This window comes from Anas platyrhynchos, chromosome 1 (assembly GCF_047663525.1).
Source record: "Anas platyrhynchos isolate ZD024472 breed Pekin duck chromosome 1, IASCAAS_PekinDuck_T2T, whole genome shotgun sequence".
Lineage (NCBI taxonomy): Eukaryota > Metazoa > Chordata > Aves > Anseriformes > Anatidae > Anas > Anas platyrhynchos.
Window position 1 is genome coordinate 127,618,190 of NC_092587.1, and position 23,377 is coordinate 127,641,566.

General features: G+C 46.6%; 1 protein-coding gene across 4 annotated transcripts in view; it reads right to left on the reverse strand.

The window, feature by feature from the left end:
- NHS (NHS actin remodeling regulator) overlaps window positions 1–23,377 on the reverse strand; it is a 241,522-nt gene that overhangs the window by 42,983 nt on the left and 175,162 nt on the right. The window contains exon 1 of one of the 4 annotated variants that reach the window (XM_027448045.3): window positions 4,375–4,516. The exons of the other annotated variants lie outside the window; for them this stretch is intronic. Within the exon in view, the coding sequence (XP_027303846.3) occupies window positions 4,375–4,462 (88 nt within the window). The 5' untranslated portion in view covers window positions 4,463–4,516. Of the gene's footprint in view, window positions 1–4,374; window positions 4,517–23,377 lie in introns of those variants that run through there. 4 annotated transcript variants of the gene reach the window in all.

Consider the following 23,377-nt stretch of genomic DNA (forward strand, 5'->3'; position numbering starts at 1 on the left):
CAGAATAATAGCAAAGAAACAAACACTTGATTGCCTGCGTTATCAGGCACTATTGGAAAAGTCTAGATAAGGATGCCGAACAACCTTGGCTGATTAGTATTCCACATGCAAACGCTTCCCCATAACCCAGAGTCATCTGTATCCCGGCAACCCTTAAAATTTCATTCTCACTGAATTGCCAGATCTTTATCAAAATATAATTACAGTCTTAATTTGGAAGATAAATTTTGATTGCCTGTGCAGTGCAAAAAAATAAATAAATAAAATATATATATAAAAAAAAAACATTGTCAGGTACACAAGAGCTGAGGTACAATGGGTAAACGTGAATCTCCATACTCTGACATTGGTGCATCACCTTTCCTCTTAGCAAAAGTTGGTGCTGATAGCTAGCAGTGAGGTTATGCTGGGGGAGACAGGCAGGGACGTGAAAAAAACAGACTCCTGATGCCATCAGATGAACTTTGTGCTAAAAATGGGGGGGAAAAAAAGAAATCTGCAGCTGTATGTGAAGATTATCGCTATTATGAAGATTGTCTGCTATTATCATTACAAGGTGATCGATGTGCAGCACTGTTGTGTAAACCCGGAGGAAAACGCTGGTCTTCCCTGAGAGAAGGGGAAATTGTACAGAACTAGCCTTTTCTCCCACTGCTTCTTCCCCTCCTTCAAGCGCTGGCAGAAAACAGCACAGCGTTTTACAGTTATATCCAGAGGGTTCCCAAAATGCAAGGGTCACAAAATGGCTTCAGATTTCAGCAAATTGTTCTTGTGTTCGTCTCCAACCTAACTGACAGCCTTTAAAAGCACTCTCAAGAGCAGCCTCTGAGGTTGATTCATTCGAATAAGATCTGGCATCAAGAGCGTGGCTGTTAGGAGGCTGAAGGAAAGGGGGGCTGTTTTCCAGCAGTGATGGTGGAGTCCTATGTATAGAAGCTGCCCCCAGCTAAACACCTCATGTCTGCACACTTTGCAGGGCACAAAACAGCTGTTGCTCCACGTAGGTGCACCAGCATCTTTTATCCCCCCAAATGACCGAAGATATTAAGATTCATGCATGTATCACGACGACCAGAATCACCCATCTTCACTGTGTGCTGTTACAGCGATGTGTAGTACTTGATCCCACTCCCATCTGCAGCAGACGCAGCGCCAACCTCTGCATACAACACGCGGATGCAGTTGGAAATCCCTGTCACTTCAAGCGTTATTACCAAAGACACGCTGCTGCGCGGGGAGTTGCTCTTGTTACTTCCAAGAACTGAGGCGATTACAAGGATTTTTCCCAACTCAAACATGTAGCCTAGAAAAAAAAAACTCCCGGAGGAATATAGCCACTGCCTGCTCTACCAACAGGGCCCAGAGGAGAAGAGACAGCCTGGTAGGCAAGCCACCGAGGTTACCTAGTTTCTGACTTAGCAGACTCCAGCAGTCCAAAACCACCTCAGCTTTACCCTATTGAAATGCCAGGGGGGAAAAGATAATTACTTGGATGGCAATGGCATCAATGCAATTAGACGCCTGACCTCAGTGTTTCTTGGTCACACGCACAGAGTTGAACTCATTGTTAAATTTGGAACGGGGAGGTTCTTTTCTTCCTCCTCCCCCACACATACTCACAAGGACTGTGAATTCCTTGTACTTTCTCTGCAGTGCTGATAAGGAGCCCTTCCTAGGACAATGTGATCCCACCCCTTGAAACGGACTTCCTCGCCTCCTGGGGTGGCTTTGGTACCCAGCCCCAGTCCATTTTGTTATCTACTTCTATAGCTTCAATCACCATTGCATGCCCCATGAAACACAGCTGTACCTGACACACCTGTAACCTTGAACTCACTCCCAGCTTACGCTGTCCTCTCCTGGGAAGACAATACAAGGTGAGAAGAACTGGCACAGTCAGTAAAATCCATCACGTATGCATTCAGAAGGATTATCTTGGAGATAGGAAGTCATACTGCGTCAGAGTTACAGGAGGAAAAAAGTGCTTCCTCGTGGGCAGTGGTCAACAACATCACACAAGTGAAGTTTTCTTCCTTCATGCTCCCCTGCCTCAATGCTCTCCAAAGAAACCAAGCGTGGTTTTGACCAGAGTTTCATTTAAGCAAGCACGGCTGCCAGCTGTAAGACCCAAAGTTCACCAAAGTTCAGAAGGATGCTACAACCTTTGCAGGCACTCTTGTGCACTGCCTCCCATTTCCTAAAAGCCACATCCACTCATGTGGCAGTGATGCTTTTTCTGACAGTATCAGTAGTTTTACAGCTGAATGGGCTTGGAGACTGAACCATTCTCAATCCCTTGGTGGCAGGACCTCAGCGGGGTTGTGTCGTACTGCAGTAGAAACGGAGGGCAGGAAGGAACCACAAGAGAACAGTCCAGTCCATTTTTCAACCCTGAACCACAGCTAAGGTGCTATGAAGAGCAGGTGAGGTGCCCACCCCCAGGCCCAGAAGATGCTTCCTATAGTGAATTTTGACTTGTGTGACTGAATCTGCCCTAAAAAGGTCAAAGAGCAAAGCCAAGTGTAATTTCACTGCTCTAAATTGGAGCAAGCGTTTCTAGACCGCCCCAACTTTATTCTTTCTTGTTCTTTAAAAGCCTTAAAGAATGAGATCCCGCAGGCTGTGTAGGCTGCCTGTCCCAGTGCTTTATTTCTGTTTGCACTTGGAAAGGTCTTCCTAACCTTCCCTGCTGCAAAGTCAGCTGGCTCCTAAGGGGGAAGGCTGCAGAAGCGGGCTCAGCAGCTGCAGTCACATGCAGCTCCCCTCTTCTTTGGGTAGCGGATTCCATCTCTAGTGACATGAATTCCCAATTTCTATCCTCAGATGAACCAAGCTGACACAACCAAGCCAGAACTAGTGTCCTGGTGTACTCCAGGCACGGGGCACAGGGAATAGGTAAGCCTCCAAAGGAGGAGGATGAAGAGATGCTTACTCCAGGTGCACAGTTCTTTGCTCACCTTTTCAAAATGCATTATTTTCCTGCTGGTGAAGGGTGCCACACTGAAATCCAAGGAAAATAAAGTTGCCTACCCACAGCAGCAGATACAGCCTAGCAGTGGAGGGACGGAAAGCCTCCATATGCCATGGTGACGACTTTGGTACTGCCTGTTATCCAGTCCCTCCACCTGCCAGGCACACAGCCCCCACATAAGCCCTATCAGCAACCAGCAAGCATCTATCTGGATGAAAACCAGACCGATACGAACATGCCATTTTGAAAGCCTGGCATTTTTGGCTCTGAGTTGCATATTCCAACACCGAGGCTCACGCTGGGAGGACTGGCAGAAGAGAAAGGTTACCAGATTTACTTTCCCTCTGCACCATGGCATGTTGCAGGGGGAGGAGTTAAAAATGACCTTCTGAAAGCTGCCAGCATCTTCATGATAGCTGGTAAAAGAATGCCTTATTCCTCCCAGATGGTCTTCACTGAGAGCTTTCTCAAGGGCAGTAACAGATTTCCCAAGCCTTTATCATCAGCAGGAACCTCCTGAAGGAACATTTCATATTTGGTAGGTATCATGATGTTCCCATTTCTCTTCTATGCATTCTCAAGCCCAGATTTCCCAGCTCTAAATACACAATTGCCATGATAGGCTACAGCAGGAGGTACGTGGTTATCACATATATGTCCCAAGTTCCTCCTAAGCAAAACTAAGGTCTGGCCTCCTCAGATATTGCTCATGTTCTCTTGGATGAGAAGACAAGCAAATCTTACTACCAGCAAATGAGAGCTCAGAGGGGAATATTATACAACTTCCACAGCCAGCTGGACCCTCAGCATTACACCCTCTGCCTTCTTACCATGCAGCAGCAACAGCAAGCACAAACCTAAGCTGTGCCAGCGGCACCAGCAGAGGAACACTTGAAAATATGAACTGGGGATGCTCTTCCCTGCCTGCCATTTCAGCAAAGCCGCTTCACCTTTGAAGGACCTGTCTTAAAAACCTTATTTATCTGAAAACGGCTTGCCTGCTGCTGCTGATTGCAGGAGCTGGTGAGCAGAACAAGCCCGTGTGCTGCTGGCTGGCCACGGAGCAGCCTGGCAGCCCAGTGATTTCTATCAAAGCCAGCAACAGGGCAAGTGCAATGGAGGGTGCAGCACACGAGTGGTTAATGCACACCGCTAAGAAATCTATACGCATCCGCTGCCTCTAACAGTCAGAACATCTTCTGTTGACATTTTCCATCCAGTTTCATTAGAATTAAAGCGCTCATAATAAAAACCTGGCAATCAAAGGAGAAGAAGCTGTCACCAAGGCAGGATGCATTTCTACCTACACAGTTAAATAGAAGTCTGCTTGCCTCTTCCAAGCAGCATTAAATAGCATCCATTACCGGCGCAAACACCAGCCGAGCCCCCCTCCATCCCTCCACCTGTGATATTAAAAGTCCAGCGCAGCCCGTGCAGGCAGCTTGGCAACCTCCGCATCTCCCTCCCCGGCGAGTCGCAGAAATGCTGCATGCTAAACTCTCTCCTGCACCGACACGGATTCACGCTACGGACAAAAAATAAAAAAAAAATAAAACTCAAAACTACCCTGGCAAAACTTCAAACAAACCGGCAAGGTGTTTGGCAAACCCAAGGCGAAAAAGCCGGAGTCGACCCCTCGGAGCGCAACGCGGGGAGGGCGACGTGCGATGCCCTCGGCTCGCCCCGAAACGCGGCTCCTCGGGAGCAGCCCTGCGGAAGGAAAGAAATCGCATTACCACCGTGGCCTCCCTCCGCTCGGGGCCGAGAGCCATGCCGGGACTGCGGGTTTTTCCTCCAACTTCACGGCGGGCCCTGGGAGGAAGGGGTTAACCATGACATCACCCAGGCTGCCACCTCCCTCTCCCCCCCCCCAGCCTCGATGCCTCCCCCGGGGGACCCAGCGGGACGGGCTCGGAGCCCCCCCGGGAGCCCCCCAGGTGCTGAGCATCCCTTCCGTGCCCCTCTTCGGTGTGCTGCATCCTCCTGGCGTCAGGACCGCAATCTTCTCCCTTCTTCCTCTTTTTTTTTTTTTTTTTTAAATTTATTTATTTATTTATTTATTTTTCCCTCCCTCTGAGCGTGACATCATCACACGCCAACAACTCCACTTCTCTCCAAAAAACAGGGCCCCGAGCACAGCTGCCTGGGACGCCTGGTCCCCAGCACCCTACTTTCCCTTCCTATAGCAGCATACGCCTCGGGGTGCCTGCTGTGCACCCACTGAGACAGGTGCGGGTGCATACCTGCATCCCCAGGTCCCTTACCGTACCAGCAAGCATCTCCGGGTCTCTTACCGCACCAGCAATGCTGCAGAGGTACCGAATGCTGCTCAGGTAGCAGCACAGCGCTGCATCTGCAAGCACTCTCCTTCATACGCCGTGTGTGCACACGACAGGCTGCATGCGACTATACCCTCGCTGGTTACAGGTGAGTGCTTGGTGCAGAGCTCTGAAGGCTTTACAGAAGTCACACGAGCCCACCCGAAAGGCGCAGCGGTGCGCAACGCGCGTGGCGTGTGGTGGTGCTGCCCTGAGTGCCAGAAAGCCTGACTTGGGAGGCACTGCAGGAGTCTTTCAGCAGTGAAATCCCCGTCAGCCCTCTGATTTAGGAAAATGATGGTGAGCCAGGTCCCAAAGAAAACATGTGCCGGAGACAGGGAGGCAGTGGGAAGTCCAAGGAGGTCAGTTAAAGGACTGCCATGGGGTTTATTCACAATTCCCTCCCCTTATCTCCCTCAGCAATGTGTTTTGCCTGCAGACTGGCTAAGACGTTTGTATCAAACACCAAGCCACGGCTGAAAACCTGACTGACACCTTCTGTCACCCAGCACAGGATGTTACACACTCAGAAAAGACCAAGTGTGGTGGCTCTGGGACAGGATTTCCACATGAGGAAATCTCCCTCTCCATCTTTTAGTGAGTACACTGCCCTGTGGGTCCCTTCCCCAAATGGCAGCTGGGTGAGCCTGCCTCTGGCACAGGCAGGGAAAAGCCCCAGACTTAGGAAGGATGCCTGTGGTGCACAGGGATGTGGGGCCAGCTTTGAAGCTCCTCCAGTACGAACCTTCAGACAAACACAGAAGAGCGAGGCCTCTGCCACCATTCATTAATCAAACCTCAGTTTTCTTACTGCTCTGATAGGTATATCACAGTCATTAGCAAAGGGGGATGCTATTTACACATAGTACCATCAATAACATCTCTGGAGTAACATCGATTATACATCATATACTGGATCAAAAGAAAAAAAAGCAGAAAATGCCCATTCACCAGAAACATCTCTGCATTTCCCTTCTAAATGAAGGAAGTGGTTAGTTCAGCTTATTAAGGAAAAAGGCAAACCCGCTGTCTGTCTCCCACATCCCAAACCCTCAATTTTTGAGTTCCCTGCCCACAGAATTGCCAGGATAATTTGATTACTTTCTATATAATTAAGTCCCTACAAATTTCAAGTTGAAAAAAAAATAAAAAGGAGAAAACCAAATTAATGCCATCCTCACTGAGGACAGCCAGGTACAATTCAGCTATTGCACTTTCCACAGGGAAACAACCAGCTGGCCCTGTGGTGGTCCCTTGCCCTGGGAGAGGGAAGGGGGTCCCACGGCTCTTCTGAGAAGACAAATCAGAGAATAAAGGACAAATGGACAAGTCCACAGGCAGTCTTTACTTCTTGTTTTTCTTTGGTTACTGAGATTATTTGTTTAGTGTTTGTCTCCTTTTCCAAGATCTGCTTCTCACAGGCCTACCAGCACTCTAGAGTTCAAATGCATATATATGCTTTTTTTTTTTTTTTCCCTCAAAGAAACCACTGAACACTCCCTTCTCACTTCACTTTGGTTCTTCCGAGTGATGGCATTGGTTTAACCTGTAGCCAGGAGTGTTAGCAAGCTGCCAGCTGGTTACAACGGCTCTCAAACCCAACCAGATCCATGCTCGCTCCCGACTGTGAGACGTTTTTGCAGGAAAGCAAACAAAACCGTTCTCCTAAGAAGGACCAGGCAAGCAAAGTGCAGGACTGGGGGTGGAAGGAACCCAACATAAATAAGCGAGGGCTCCTAAAACTCCCAATCAAAGAGGAAAAAATCTTCCAGCCAGAAGAAACTGGAGCTTGCCCACCTCTCCCATCATTTCCTCTCCCATTACATTGATATTAATGAACAGTTTCACTTGGCAAATGCAGATCTTTTCAAGTATTTGGGTGACCGAGTTGAAGATCGGTGCCCAAATAAATGAGCACCAAACAGCAGCATTGCCTTAATGCGTGCATTTCAGTGTACCTTGGGGTTTCTCCAAAGTAAATGGGGTAGAATATGCTCCATGTTGTATGAATTCTCCACTTGCCTTAGCAAATGCACCTCATTCAGGATTTCCAATAGCCTCTTTAATCTAGTACTATGCCTCCCACGAGCACAGTTTAGCAAATGTATTATGTCGTTTAAATGGGTGTTTCCCATTTTAAGAATCATTCAGAGACGAGACGAGAGTCCTGCACCACTTTTCGTCTTTGACCACTCTTTAAATGCAATCAAGTTTGGTAGCAGACCTGAGGAAATTAGCAGATGAATGTCACACAGCTGAATCCCCTGCTATTTTTAACATTACAGAACGCACCGAAAGGAAGAACTGAAAGTCCTCTTCTTTAATGACGTCCCTGCAATTTTCTAAAACATCCAGATCTCAATACTCTTTCATTTTAATCCAAACTGTTACAAAGTGAATCAAGGTCACGGCTGTCTGTCACTTTTCCAAATTACTCTTGAGTAAAGGCTGCCCTCAGCCAAATAATATCAGCCTAAATAGGACCTCAGCCTCTCCTGTTTCATTATCCCAGGGAGGTTTAAATTTCAAAGCTGACTTGGACTACATAAAAGTTAGCTTTCAAGCAGAAGCAGTATGAATATTCTTCCCACCCATCTATTTAACCTTCTCAAGGAAAGAAGGAAGAAAATAAGACCCGGTACCAGTCCTGCTGACCTGAGACAAGATGAAGAGGCAGAATAGTGTGGCACGCCTCTGAGAAGAAATCTCAATGCCATTTTTTCATTGCCTGATTTCCTTTCTGACCCACTTGACTGTGTGGTGCTCCACAAACAGGCTGCTCCAGCCTGCTGCTCCCTGCTCAGCAGAGCTGGCTGTCCTCAGCAATGTCATCAAGTCCAACCATCATCTAACACTACCAATTCCCATCACTAAACCACGTCCCTTAGTGCCATGTCCACGTCTCTTAAATGGCCCCAGGGTTGGGGACTCCACCACTTCCCCGGGGAGTCCATCCCAATGCCTGATCACCCTCTCCATGAAGAAATTCATCCTCATGTCCAACCCAAACCTGTCACAACTTGGACATGCCCATCATGTCACCTTTGCTGCATTTAATTCACTACTGCTGGATTTCATTTCCTCAGAAGGCGGTGGCTTCAGTGACAGACACACTTAACTTCCATCTCAAAGTCTTCACGCCAGGCTCCTTGTGGAGACCGATGTTGATTTTAACATTCCTTTTTTTAAAGCTTTTACTACCCTTAGGGACATAGCCCTCGCAGAGCTATTTCCTGCTTCGTTTACTCATGTGCCTGATGGTTGTGTCGCTGGCCTGTCCCTGTCTCAACCCTGACGGTCAGACCAAGGGCACTGCTCTGCACCAACAGCCACCCACTGCAGCCCCACGAGGGAATTGGGGAGCAGGTCATGGGAGGGCCTGTCTCGCACCTCCCAGTTCCTCCTGATGTGGACACAGACCCCTCTTCTCACCCTCACTGAATACTATGATAAAACCAGAAAGCATCACGTTGATCATCTGAAACATTGTGGTTCCTTGTTCCTTAAAAGGCTGCATAAAATAGCATACATTTTCCTCAAACATAGTAAAAAATCATTTTTCAAGGCTGTCCCTCATGCTGCCCACCCTTCCTCTCGCCCTGCAGCCTCCTTCCAGGAGCTGTGCCTTGGCACCAGCCAGGCACCCACCCTGCAGCATTGGCCATCAGACCTTGCAGCATCCCCAAATATCACTCATTCCTAGATGAAAGAATAAACAGTCCCAAAAAACAGGATAAGCAACTGAATCCTGTCTCTAGCAAGCAAACATAGTGAGAATCCTGCATGCAGTGTGCACAGACTGGTCCATTTTGGACCTTTCTTGTCACTCCATACTGCCATTATTGGGTTTTCTGCAGCTGTAGCAACCATGCAGGTTGGAGCTAACAAGGTAAAAGCTTCCACAGCAACATGAGGAGATTTTAAAACTGCTTCACTGCTTTACTGCCAGTTTGTTTTGTTTCTAATACAGATAATTTTTAAAATTGGAAGTATATTTGTAAATATCAGGAGGACACGGGGTTATACTTTTCCTCCCCCTCAATTTCTGGGTTTAATTTGTCTGCTCTGTGTATTCTGGGGAACTTGTGCAAACATTTCAAGGCAGCACTACTGCAGCACTGCAAATGTCACACACACACGTACATACCTACATATATATGTACATACATCAGTGTGAGAGCAGGAGCCTTGCCTCTCTTCATGGGGGCTGCCTGGCCAGGGACAGGCACCCAGCACCCAGCAGAGGCCACCAGAGCCATGCCTGCTCGCACCCTGTTCAGAAAAGGCCAGGTCCCAGATATGCCTTATGCAGCAGCAGCCACATGTTATGGAGGTACTTGAACATTACACAGGTTTCTACTCTTTTTCCTCCCCTGATAACAGGGTTACAATTCCCACTTTACACTACTTTAAGGTCTCTGTAATAACCAGATGCATATTTTTGGACTTCTGTTCTTGTTGTTTGGCAGCTAAGCAACATAAATTATAAAATTATTTTGGTTGACTCGAGCTAACAACTCAGTTAATCTATTTTCTTCACAAATTCAAGATTTTTCACATCATCCTCACCTAGCAAAAACAGTACTCCTCTGGTCAGCAGGAGCACAGGGACCATAACACCTCACCTAAGCACAGGAGACATGGATGCAAGTTCTTCTCTCCTCAAAGGGTGCAACGTTGTACCTTCTGCCCATGAGAGCAATACAGGTGTGTTGCATTAGTGTCCAGTACTGGTGCTATCTTGTGTCAGATTTAAGTAATAAGAGGGAACAAAACTTCCTACTTACCAGGACATGACGATCCTTTCTATTTTTATTAACAAAAATGAAAGGATCTGAAATGAAACTTGGATTGCCATGCAACCAAAAAAAATAAAACTCTCAGCTGAATCTCTGGTCTTTCCCCAAATAGCGAGGTAAATGTTTAACCTGTTTGCTAATCCCCCCATGCTGCTGTTTCCTTGCTGCCCTGGGGTGGCAGGGTGCGCAACCCCTGCTTTGGGAGAAGTATGATGTGGCTTGCAAGTCTTACAATGATTAGAGATGTTGCTATATATGTAACAGGATCAATATCTGTGCCTGGTCTTTTACCAGCAGGAGCAGAATGGAAGTGTTTTATAGGAAGTGTAGTGGTGTAAGTGTTTTGGGTTCATAATGTACTTTTCACCTACAACCCCCTAATTAAGGTACATTGGATAGGTGGCTCATGCACTTCTAGGCAATCCAGCAATGCCTCAGCTGCCATACTACTTGGGTACCACCTAGAAAATAAGGATTGCAGAGGAGAATTCTCTCATTCACTCTCACCAGCACGAACTTGGACACTGGCTTTGTTTGTCTGAAGTCCAGAGGTGACTGTGCCAGAGTTTGCAGAAGAACCAAGTCCTGAGTTATATGAGTTTTATACCCTAACAGTATTATGTCCATTGCTTTCACTATCATTTCCAGCCTCCACCATCCCTTTTCACAAGATTTTCTTCATGTTTGGATCAGGAGAACTACTGATTATGTCATAAATATTGATGTTTGACTTAATATATTTTGCTTTTAGCCTGGCAACTCTCTATTTCAGCTTGCCAGGGCTTTGCTTTTCAAACACTCAGAGATACAATTGTTGCAGTACAGATTAATAAAGCTTGGAAGGAGTGGAAGTTTAAGATGAATGGAAATACAAGTCACACTCAAGTAACTTACTGCCAAAAATAGTAACCATGTTGTTGTCCTAACACAACTTGCATCTCTGAAAAGCCTGCAAACCATCTAGTGAGAGCTGCCCTGTTCTGACCTGTTAAAACAGGGCAGAACTGCAATATTTCATACTATTTGTTGTGTGCTTTGGAGCAACGATCTACCCACAAACCACAAGCACAACCCAGTGAACTATCTTTCCATACTGACTGCATTGGTTCAAATCACTATTACTTATCTAATAATTAATATTGCTTGATTGAAAAGGATGGAGGAGCCTGAATTTCAGTACCATGCTCTCAGCACTGCCTTCCTGCTTTGATATTGAGTTAAACCCCGAAGATATTTCTGCTGAATTTTACCGACAAATTACATTCATCATCTACATGCCTGTCTTGTCAGAGCATGAGATGTGATACATATTAAAGTGTGACACACAATTTCCCTGTTAGCACATTTAGCACACACACCACTCTTACATACTGTGCTTGATTTCCCAAAATTCAAACCAAGGCGTTTAGTAACCTCCAGGGAGAAGCCAAGCCGCAGGATTAGTGACCTCTATAAGCAATGACCACAAAAACAGGACTCAAAGCAGAATTATCCCCCAGTGAGTTTGCCATCTGTTGCCCCAAGAGAACCACCCCAATTCCTGTCAACAAGCTCAGAATGTAAAAGGACCGTGGGAAGGCTGTGTTTATCCCTCTGCATCCGTTTTCTTCATCAGTCAGCTAAGGAGGGGCCGATAACCATTTGCCCTGACTATGTCTGTGAGCTAGGCGTGCTGTTTGGTGGTATGATCAGGAGGACACCAGGCTGTGAACGTAGGGGTCAGCAACATCCACCTGCAGTTCACCCCTTCACTACAGAGGGCAGCTCAGGAGGTGGCCATGGCTGTGGTCAGGGTGGAAAACAGCCTGGAGAAGATCTGTGCAACCCTGTACGTCTCAATCTACCACAGTCGGCTGCGTCTCTTTAAAAAATGTATCTCCACAGTGCTTGTGTTGCTGGAAAAAAGGTAGCGGGGCTGTTCCCAGGTGTGGGCTGTGTGCTCAAAGGGGGACTTTGGTGGTGGAGGAGGCCAGAGGTGGTGTGGGATGTAAATGGGACCTCTACAATGCATACAGCCCTACGTAATTCAATTTCCCGTATTTTAAAACACTTAATCCTTCTGTTTGCTTTTTACATCTGGGGAACAATGTGCAGTGGAATTCCAGCTGAACTCTGGAAACAAGAGAAAAATCATCTATTACAGAAATTGGCCTTCCAGACTGAAAGCAAGGGGAAGAAAGCACCTGAGCATGTGTCTTTGAGGGACAAGGTGTCTCTTCTATCAAGCTTTGACATTTGACTCTATGCTGAAAACATTTAGTCTGGAAGATGCAAGGCTCTTTGGGCAGGCTGGTGGCTGAGGTAGATGTGTGTGACAGCAGTGCAATAAGCACTGGTGGTAATCCTCTTTGTGGATCAGTCTTTAAAAAGCAAAAAACCAAAATGTTTTCAGAGAGCCATGTGACACCATGACAACACGCAAGGGAATGACAGAGTGCAAATATTTTCCATGATTTTCATTAGACAGCCCTGAATTTTGTGGAAGCACTGATGGGCCAAAGGAAAAGCCCAAATGCCATTTAATTTTGAATGAGGCAAAAGTAATGCCTTGTACGGAGCATGACAGCTTGATAGTCTGCTTGGCCCCTTTTCCTTCGTCAAGGATCAGCTACCAAAGGCAGTAGCCAGAATAAAGCACATGACAAACACAAGGAACCAGAAAGGCAGAGAGATTTTATGATCAAATATTTACAAGGGAGGGTGGAGGCTGTGGGGAGGGAAGGGAGGATGTATATGGAGTGCATAAAGCAAATGGTGCGGAAGAGACAGGCGGGAGATACGGAACTGCCTGACATGAAGCCAAAACCCAGGCTGATGGGAGAAGTGACCCACCCCCACCACCTAGTTACAACAGTTTGCAACTGGAAGTCATCCCAACAATTTATTTCAGTTCTTTACTCAACTACATTGCTATTTGATAGGAAGATAGCTTATCCCTGTTAGCATCTAAGAGACCTGGCTAAATTCCTATTCATAGTAAATCTGGGACTTATTTTATTACAGTCCTTCCTTGGTCATTGCACCCTTGAAAAAATACAATGCCAAAAGCTACAAAGAGAGTATTAGCTCATACAGACCTAATGTCTTTTGATTTGGTATTGGCAACAGCGATCGAAGTTGGTTAGACAAATTTGGTTAAGCTTCTCTGTTTGCAAATGAGTAGTGCTGTGGACAACTTAGCTGCTTTTCTGTTTCTGCCCTTCCTGCATTTGCAAATGCTGCTTTGGTTGACTTAACACGGGTCAATACCTGCCGTGGGATGGATACACACAGAGCTCTTGGTCTGGAGCTCCAGCCACCTACCACATCTGCTTTGCAAGGCTACTGCACAGGGCCTGTGAGGCAGACACACGAGATACCAGGAATGGGAATTAAAGAAGGCAAAATCATTTCTCTGTGACAGCAGTTAAAATCTGCTTCCCCCATTCCTTTGAAAAACACTTCTCACCAAAGCTTCCCGTTCGAACAAACCCAGCGCGCGGAGCAGTGGATTGGTCACAGGCATCTTTGTTCTGCACCCACGCCAAATTAGAAGTGACACTCGGCTTCCACTGCCGGCCAGACATCAAGCAGAGTCGTGTCCCCAACTTACAGTTTATTTAAAGCCATTGCTGGCTTTTTAGGGATCAAAGAGAAGGGGGGTAACAGGAGGAGTTCAGAAGAAGACCAGGAACAAAACTACGGTTTAGCCAGATGTGTCTTTGACTGCTTAATGTTTGCTTATTAATTTTCTGAGGAGACCAGCTCCAGGGGCTCAGCCAGGCCAGGGCACAAAGCAGAGCTAGGATACAGAGTGTGCTGCCAGCGTCAGAGCCCTGAGCTGGGACGTTTGCAGAGGCCACAAAGTTTGGGTTTTGCTTTCTATCACCACCTGGACCCTCTTCCAGAGGCAGCCCCTCCTGGGCCGGCATGGCCTGGCCTTGCAGCCAGCTGGGCCCCCCACCCCTCGCCACGGGGTCTCCAGTTTACAACTCTCACAAACGAGTTCATTTCCCCTCATTAGCTCTCACACGCAGCCGCCGCTCCTCTGAACTACCTACTTCTCTGCCCCCCAACCCCCGGGGACCCTTCTGGAAAGGAGCGGGCGGCTGCCCAAAGGAGCAAAACGAAGGGGGCCTCCCTAGGCCGGACACGGCTCTCACAGAACGGATGGGGAAGAGGATTAAATCAGCGGAGAAACTTATAAAGCAGAAATCTGAGCAGCTCCATTTTTCTGGGATAATTGCTTTCAGCAGGTTTCTTATTTGATACAAGCCTCGGCCAAAGTGGTATTACAAACTATTGATCTCATGCTTGCAAATGCAGTTTACTCCTCTCCCTCCATCCCAGGCCTCTAATTTTCTTGCTTCCCTTAGTGGCCCAGTAAGTTCTCCAGCTGGCAGCTGAGACCCCAGGCTTTCCCCACCATCAAGTATTGCTCCCAACACGCAACACAGCAACCTTTTTCACCCTAGAGTTCATGGCAGTAGCGGTCTGGTTTGAAAACCTTCCTACACCCTCTGTGCCAGGCGAACTTTTGGGCTGTCCCCTTGACACTTCCATTTGGCTCTGTCACACACAAGGCTCCTGGCCTAACCCTCATGTCCCTGTGTATTTGCTTTCAGTCGGAGGTTTCTTTCTCTCTCATTCTGTCTGGTGGGATTTTCATACCCTGGGCTCACACAGACATTTTCTCAAAATGTGGAACAAATATCCCCAGGCAGCCACACAGCTGGGGGAAGACTTGGCACAGGGGTATTAAAATAGCATGTGCATTTCTCTCCAAACACCAGCACAGAAGATGCAATAACATCAAAGACTGACATAAAACCACAGAAAGTACAGTAAGCCGAAGGGAAAGGACTTTCACCCCTTTCCAGTACATGAAGTACAGTGTGGAGAAGCATTTGCCACCCACTGTAAAACTTCTGTTAATGACCCTTGGCTAGTTAAATTATTCCAAAATAACAAAAGCAAAAATAAATTCAACCAGCACTACCACATGGATACATTCATTTCTGAGAGAGGGCACGGCACGTTCCAGTGATCAAGATGCTGGATAGCACATGAAGAGATCTGGGCTCAGGTCCCAGCTCTCACAGAGGCTTTACATATGATCTTGAGCAAAGCACATAGGGTGGGATTCAGTTGCTTAAGCAGAGGTGTCTGGTACCATTTGAGATGCCCTAGGGTATCCCACACATCTGTACAGGGCTGGTCGATACAAAATAGGATCCTGGGGCAGCAGCTGGAGGCCAGGAAGGATTTAGATACCTATACTGCATTCTGTACTGCTTTCTGCATGTCTGCTAGAGATGCCTCATGTAGCTTGTAGAGATGCCATGCAGCTACAAGGCTAGTGCACCAATTACCCACCTTTCCTGAACCCTAGTGCCCTGTATTGTCAACTATAAGCTACAACAAACACAGAATCACGGGATGGTTGAGGTTGGAAAAGACCTCTGTAGATCATCTGGTCCAACCCAACTGCTCAAACAGGGATGTGTAGAGCAGGTTGTCCACAAAAATGACTGCGGAAAAGAATATTTGAATTCCCCTCTGCCTGCACCAGTCTGTTTTTGTTTATGTTTTTGTTTTTCCTCCAAGTGAAGAGTTTAAAGCTGGTTATGCTCTAGCAGGATGCACGGCTGCAGTCAGGTTATGCCAGCCAGCTGGTCCACTCACACCAAGTTTTTGGGCTCTGTGCTGCAGCCCCTGTACTGGCTGCAAAAAGCTGTTGTCACCTCATGCAACCTAACAGTCCATTTCTCGCATTTGTCACTGCAATCGTACATTAAGCTTCATTATGTGTGTGAGGCATAAGATAGAAAATCCTGTATGGTGATAGCATCTCAATGTGTGACACTCTGCAGCATTTGCAAAGAACAGTGATGTTACCGCCTCTTGGTGTATATAATGTCACAGATTGACCAGTCACCACATGGAGATGCTTGTTTGTTTTCTTTCTTTTTTCCCTGTTTCGTATGTTTTTGTAATAGCTGCTGCCACATGTAACAATGTCCACAACCTTCATAACAGCTATTATTCCAGCAAGTGACTGCACCTTGGTTAGACTGCAAATCAATCAGAGAAACCCCACTCTCAATCCAAAGTCTGCAACGCACTCAGTGAAGTCTTCCCTGTTCGTCTTTACAGTGCTGGGCACACAACCCCCTCCCAAAAAAAAATCACATCCTTGTTGCTTCAGCAGTTTCCATCCACTCCCAGTAGGCTTTAAAGCACCGTCGTCTTTCATAATTAATCACCCAAGTCCAAATTGCCAGAGAATCTTCTGGGGAGTAAAAACTTTGGCAGCTGGGGTTGTTGGTGGCCAGAGGCCATTTGTGGTAAGTACAGCACAGACAGGGCATTAACTGTAACTAATTTACTGCACGCTCAAAAAGCGCTTTCTGTGCTGCAGAGAAATCACAACTGGGTGTCAGAGACTGTCCCAAACCCAGGGTAATTCCTACACCCCTCCGTCTCAGGCCTGCTTTTTGGGGAGGAAGCTTGTGCCACACCTGGATTAAAAGATTCAGAGAATAATTGTGGTGAAGAACTGCTAGAGATTAAAAAACACTTCTGGGTGGCAGAAGTGCAAAAGTAGAGCAAAGTGGAGCTCTGTTTGTCCTGCCCACGCCCTGCCAGGGGCTGCACAACTGCTGCCCTGCTACCATGATGGAATTAATGCAAAATCCACTCTTACACCAGCTGCTACTGACTCTCTGCTATCCGACAGCAACCTGGATAGTTAGCAACAGCGGAGCAAAATATTAGATCGATTGTGTTTTTGAGGGACTTCATAACAAGCCAACAAAAGCAAGGACATTCAAAGCTCTCAGTTAAGCATAGCGAGAGGTCTCTGTGGAGCGTCAGATGACGAGAAACAGATTTGCTGCATTACATAGTCATGTCAAAGGGTTGTGCTGGAGCATTAGCTGACGGCAAGCCTGAATTTCTTTGCACTCGCTGGCTTGAGCCAGACCGAGGACCCTGCAGCCTCATGTTTCATATTTTGCCTATCTTTTCCCTTAATTTTGTTGCTCAAATTCTGATATGTCTCTTATGAATCTTATCTTACTACAAACTGATCCCACTGTTTTTGTGATGGGGATGACTTCAGCACCACCACTGGAGGAGTAAGGCCTCTCTTGTTATGATTAAGGGTTGGTCCACAAATCCAATTAACTGAAGGACGTATTATTAATTTGTAGGTAGTCACGGTACAAACCCTTCATGGTAAATTGAGATGTAGTTCTTGCTTGGTTTGGAGCAAACTCATTTCAAAGGCCATTTTTAATACAGGGGATTTGACCAACACATGGTATTTCTCTCTGGCCATTTTGTGTAATTTCCCGGGAGGGCTCACTATTCCATAACAAAAGTAGGTTTAGCCAGGAAGCACCGTATTAATCGTTTCCAAAATCCCTATTTATTCTGGAATACAGTCCACTAAGACAGCTGTTCCATAGCAGCTATCGTTAGAGTGCGGCTACGTTCACTCTATTCACCCTGCTTCCCCAGGAGGACAGAACCTGTCCGATTCACACTGCATCAGAAATGAACTGCTGAAGAAAAATAGCCCATCCCAGAACCTGCATCCCTACAGTTTATTTTTTAAACTCACACCTTTGTTTAGTCTAGAATACGTTTCTCACATATACAAAGATTTAGAATTGGGCTCAGCTGAATCAAAGAATTCCCAATTAAATGAAACAGAAGTGGCTTCACAGACTGTTTCTTGCTAAGGGCACATCTGCAACTGGCTTGCAATGGCTTAGCAAGTAATATCTGCAGAGATGCTCCTATATGTGCACTACCATACACACATTCATCCACACTGCAATCAGTGCTACTTATAACTCAGGTGAATGACATTAAAACTGGAAGGTTTTAAGCTGAGCTAGATGGGGATGACTGAATACAGAGGTATGGGAAGGCAGCTTTGCTGATGATGGGAAACTTGGTAATTCACCATAACTCAACCCTGTCTGAATCTCTGCAAATCCTGTTTTTACCTGATTTAAGAGTGTGAGACGTGTTTAGGTTGTATATTTCAGATCTCTGCAGGCCTTGGACCTTGGTAGAAGGCATTGCGCACCATTACACACACAGACCATGGAGATTTTCTCTCAACATAAATCCACCAACATCAGCAACGACATCCAGAACAATAAGTTTCTTTCTGGAGCCACAAGATATAATTGTATTTGAGGAACTTTTAATGTACCACGATGCCAAGACTGATTTGCTTTTAACTATTAACTAATAGGGAGCCCCAAAATTCAGCAGGGTAGGGAGAGTGGGACTATTTCTATAAAGAACATACTCATAAAACAAAATGATGTTTTATAAGGCTTCATTCAAGCTCTGCTTCGTAAACCCATTAAGGAGAAATTCTGCATTGACTTCAGTGAAATGTTTCAGAGTGCCACTGGGAGGTGTTACTCTATAGCAATAGCACGAGGCCAAGGAAAAGAGCTAGCTGCGGAGCTGTGTGGAATGCAAGAGGACACATGCCTTATTTCCAGGACTACAAAAAAAAAAGGGGAGAGGGGGGAACATGGGGACAGGGGGCAGATGATTAACTCATTAACACTCAGATGGCTGACATTTTTGCCCTCAGATGCCATCCACTGGCAATATTTTAAGATGACCGACTCTGGCCCCTGCGTTAAGCGATACATTATTGACCTCCCCTTTAATCCTGTTAGGATCAGCATTCCCCGGCAATACATTGGCACATGCATGCGTGCGCGCACACACAGGGGGAAGCCCCAAAGGCTCCCACATTAGTGTAATCTTTACCAGGCGTCAATAGGTTTGACACTAACGAGGTTGAACAACAAAACAAAAACCTATCCTGCCGATCCTCCAAGTTACGGAGAAAACTGCTGAGCGAGCGAACTGCCTAGCTCAACAAATCATGCCTCACGCTGCCGCTCGTGCTCTCTCCCTCTCTCCTGCAATCTTCCTCCCTCCAAGCATTTAGCTGGATCTCCCTTATTAAAGTGATCATGCATCCGATGCAAAAATGTTTGAGTGAATCTGCATGTTGCCTGGGGCCCTATCCATTTATTTATTTCATTTTGCCTTTCACTCGACAACAACAACAAAAAATCCTGCCCAGTCTGCACTTTCAGCAGACAAATGGAGCTATTTCTCCATGGTAGCAGCCGCGAACAAATCAGAAAGTGTTTTTACAACCTTCCTCTGGGGATTTTTATCACTGAAGCGATCAGATGATACCAGGGCTGTCACTCAAACAGTAAAACAAACAAACAAACAAAAAAAACCCTGCTCCCACTGGTGGTCTGCAAGGAGAAAAGGAAAAGGGAGAAGCAGCCAGCAGGGACAGGGACCCCCTGGCTGTGGGATGTGAGGGCTGTGCGCTGCCCTGCTGCTGGGCCCAAACCTCCTGGGCACCCTCTGTGGGAAAATGTCATGGCCATGCGCTAAGGAGAAGATGATAAACATGAAATACGTGGGGTCAGGCTTGCCAACTTGCAAAGAAGCAAGGACAAACACTGAAACCTCCCTCAGTGCAGGGAGGCGAGCTGCCCTGCAGCCCCCCTCAGGTGCGCAGGTGGCTCAGGCCGGGAGCGGTTCAGGAGTGAGCCTGGACAGAGAGGGAGAAAAAGCAAGGCCAGCAAAATTTGCTAGCAAAAAAGAGAAACAAAACAAAAATAAACAAAACACAAAACAAAAACAAGCAGCAACAAAATCAATAAAACATATATGTGGTTAAAACTAGACGCTTCCTCATGGTTTGTGGCCAGCATCTCCTTGCTGAGGGAGGCGATTCTCCCCCTCTACTGAGACCCCACCTGGAGCACTGCATCCAGCTCTGGGGCCCCCAGCATGAGAAGAATGTGGATATATTAGAATGAGTCCAGAGGGGGCCACAAGAACGATCAAGGGGCTGGAGCACCTCTCATGTGGGGACAGGCTGAAGGAGTTGGGATTGTGCAGCCTGGAGAAGGGAAGGCTCTGGGAGGCCTTACAGCAGCCTTTCAGTACCTAAAGGGGGCTACAGGAAAGCTGGGGAGGGACTCCTTGTCAGGGACGTAGTGATAGGACAAGGGGAGATGGCTTTAAGCTAAAAAGGGTAGATTTAGATTAGTTATAAGGAAGGAATTCTTCACTCAGAGGGTGGTGAGGCCCTGGCACAGGCTGCCCAGAGAAGCTGTGGGTGCCCCATCCCTGGAGGTGCTCAAGGCCAGGCTGGATGGGGCTTTGGGCAGCCTGGTCTGGTGGGAGGTGTCCCTGCCCATGGCAGGGGGTTGGAATTAGATGGTCTGTAAGGTCCCGTCCAGCCCAAACCATTCCATGGCTTTGTGATTCTTGCTGTCCATCAGGCAGTTCCCAATTGGTGCAGGCACTGGCTGAGTCAAGGGTATCAGTAGCTGGCCATGGTTTGTCACTGCTAACCTGAGTGCCAGGCCCAGCATTTTAACACCAAGCACAGAAACCATAACAAAGAGGGAGACGTGACCGGTGTCTCTCCGTGATACTTCCCCAGGTTTCTCACCAATTACCACCCCAATCCTTTCAGCCTCTTAATTTCTGATCTCCATACACAGAGATGATTCTGTTCAGAACAGCAAAAAGTTGTTTTAGCTAAATAGCACTCCTGCCCCAAACCCACTCACTGTTCAATAAGCTGCTCCATCACATAATGGCACCTACAATTTGATTGCCACTGTGCAGCAATGTTCTCATGGTGGATTTTTTTTTTTTCATTTTCAGATGGACTGCATTTGTTCTTAATAGATTTTTTAAAAATAAAAACCATCATAACTGCCTCTTATGGTTCACCTGATACTACCATTGATAACAGTGCTGATCATGGATTATGACAAATGGATTCCCCGCCCCCCCCCAAAAAAAAAAAAAAAAGGAAAGGGATATTGGGAGAGATTTCAAAAAATTTAAAATAACAACAGTGATCATAAAAAAAGTTTTTTTTTTCTGCTTGTTTGTTTTTGTTTTGTTTTGTTTTCCTCTCCTTCTGGGCAACCAGAAAAGCACTGGCTAGTGTTCAGCCTCACTAGTCAGGGTACCCACCTCAGTGATTACCAGAAAAGCTGAATGGCATATCTCAAGACTGCAACGGGAACCGGAGCAGAGCAGAGTCGCTTTGATGTGTTAAGACAGCCCAAGCCACCAGCAGGTCTGGCTGTGACAGAGGCAGCAGCCTTGGAGAACGTGACCTACATAGGGGCTGCAGCCTCCCACCCTTCAGCGGCTTACGCAGCCACAGACATTCCTGAAAATACTTATAATTGCAGTACTCGCAGGCTGCTCTGTCCCCTCCCTGCTTTGTGTGTAAGCCCTAGTATCGAGACAAAACAGACAGAAAAGCAGACTGAACATTTCTAGGGGTTTTTATCAAGGTATGACTTACAAACGATCATTTCCATTAGAAAGTAAAAAAGGTACGTTAATCCATACATTTATTCAGATCTCCTGCTCTGATGCCAAGTCAGGCACAAAACAACATTTCCTTCCGAAGCCAGTGTTTTTTTCCATTAAAATAACCTCACAAATGGAAGGAAAAGGTTCTTTACGTTTTATTTTCTCTAGGAAGTAATAATAATTTTTAAAGGGTCGATATACCTCCAGCCCTGTTTTTCCCTTAAAATGACCCCAAGCTGCATAGGAAAAATATTTGCTCTCAGTGCTTGAACAAACCTCAGTGAATTAAGTTTTTGTTGTTAATGGCAAGGCTGCTGTTTATCTGCAGAGAATCAAACCAGATGTGGAAAATAACTGTGGGTTTGGTGGCTCAACAGCTTGCCCTTCAACCTCAGGGAGGAAGCCCACCGGCAAAACCTGTTCGAGGTCACCAGCAGCCTGAAAGCCCTGGACATGCCCCTGTTTGCCTGTTGTGGCCATCAGCACTGCATGAAGTTACCCACAGGGGGCCAAGGGGGCTGAAATAGGGACCCCTGGGAGCACCCCAGAGGGAGAGCTGTGTGCTTCTGCACATCTCTGCCCTCCTCGGAGAAAGCTTCCCACAGTGCAGCCAGCTGTGAGCTCGTGCAATCATTTAAGGTTAATTAAAATAAAATATAAAAAAAAAATCACAACTGCAATCCAAGAGAACATACTGTGTTCAATTCAATAATACAGGTTGCGTATAGCATTTTGTCTTCCAGCAGAAAATCCTCTCGGACTGGAAGAGTTGGGTACCTGGGAAGAGTGAACGTGGGGGTGCTGCGGTGACCACAGCAGGATGCGTGCAGACTCTCAAAGCACAAGAAATAAAACTCCCATGTGGCCCCACAGTGGTGTTCCTGCATTTTAGCACAGGATCTATGTCAGAAAATGTTTACTTTGTTCCTTTTACGTTTGTGTTGAAGACTTCTGCAGGAAGACAAAACAAAACAAACCCCAAAGCCTCCAACCACTCCTCAACATTTTCTGACCAGCTCTTTTTAATCCCATTTTTGACCACTGAACCATGAGGATGCGGCATTCTTGAAGCTCTTTCCCTATTTGTTTCCAGCCCATCCCAATAAATGCCTGCAGTATCAACCACAGAGCAAGTGCACAAGGGGGCTGAGCTCAGTTGGACGCTGTGCTGGAATAAAAGCAAAGGAGAATACTTTCTCTCACCCCATTTCCAGCACTCCTTCACAGAATCACGGCATGGCTGAGGTTAGAAGGGACCTCTGGAGGTCACCTTGTCCAACCTCTCCTGCTCAAGCAGGGAGACCTAGGGCAGGACCACATCCAGGTGGCTTTTGAAGACCTCCAAGGAGGGGGAATCCACAAGAGACACCTTGCTTAGCATCTTGCAAACCCGAATAAATACTCTGTTGATCTAGCCATATTTATCAGACTATGCATGTTAAGAGTTAAAAAATGAATGCAGATTAAATATTGCTGCAGCACTGCAAGAAAGGCACCTGCACGTGTAATGCAGATTTGCATGGGGCTGTCAGTGTGTACGTATGAAAGGAGGGTTGGCTTACAAAATCAGGTTGCCTTTGTAATGCTGTGCACAGATCTCCTTCTCTCTCCTCCCTGGAGAAATCAGGATGTGAAGAAGCAAAGCTTTCTTCCTTCTTGATGTTTCCTAACTAGGCCAAATCACTTTGGAGGATGGCCAGAAGTTAATTTAATATTCACTGCTGACCTGTTTTATTCCTCTGAGGTTTCAGCAAAAAGTTGGGTGAAAGCCTTTTCCTCTGTTTGTCTGAGAGTGCGCCACCGTTAACGCCAATCCCCAAAGTGCAGTCTGCAGTGCACACATAAATGATTTATTCTGAGCCTCTGCTCCTTCCTTGCTCCATCAACATACT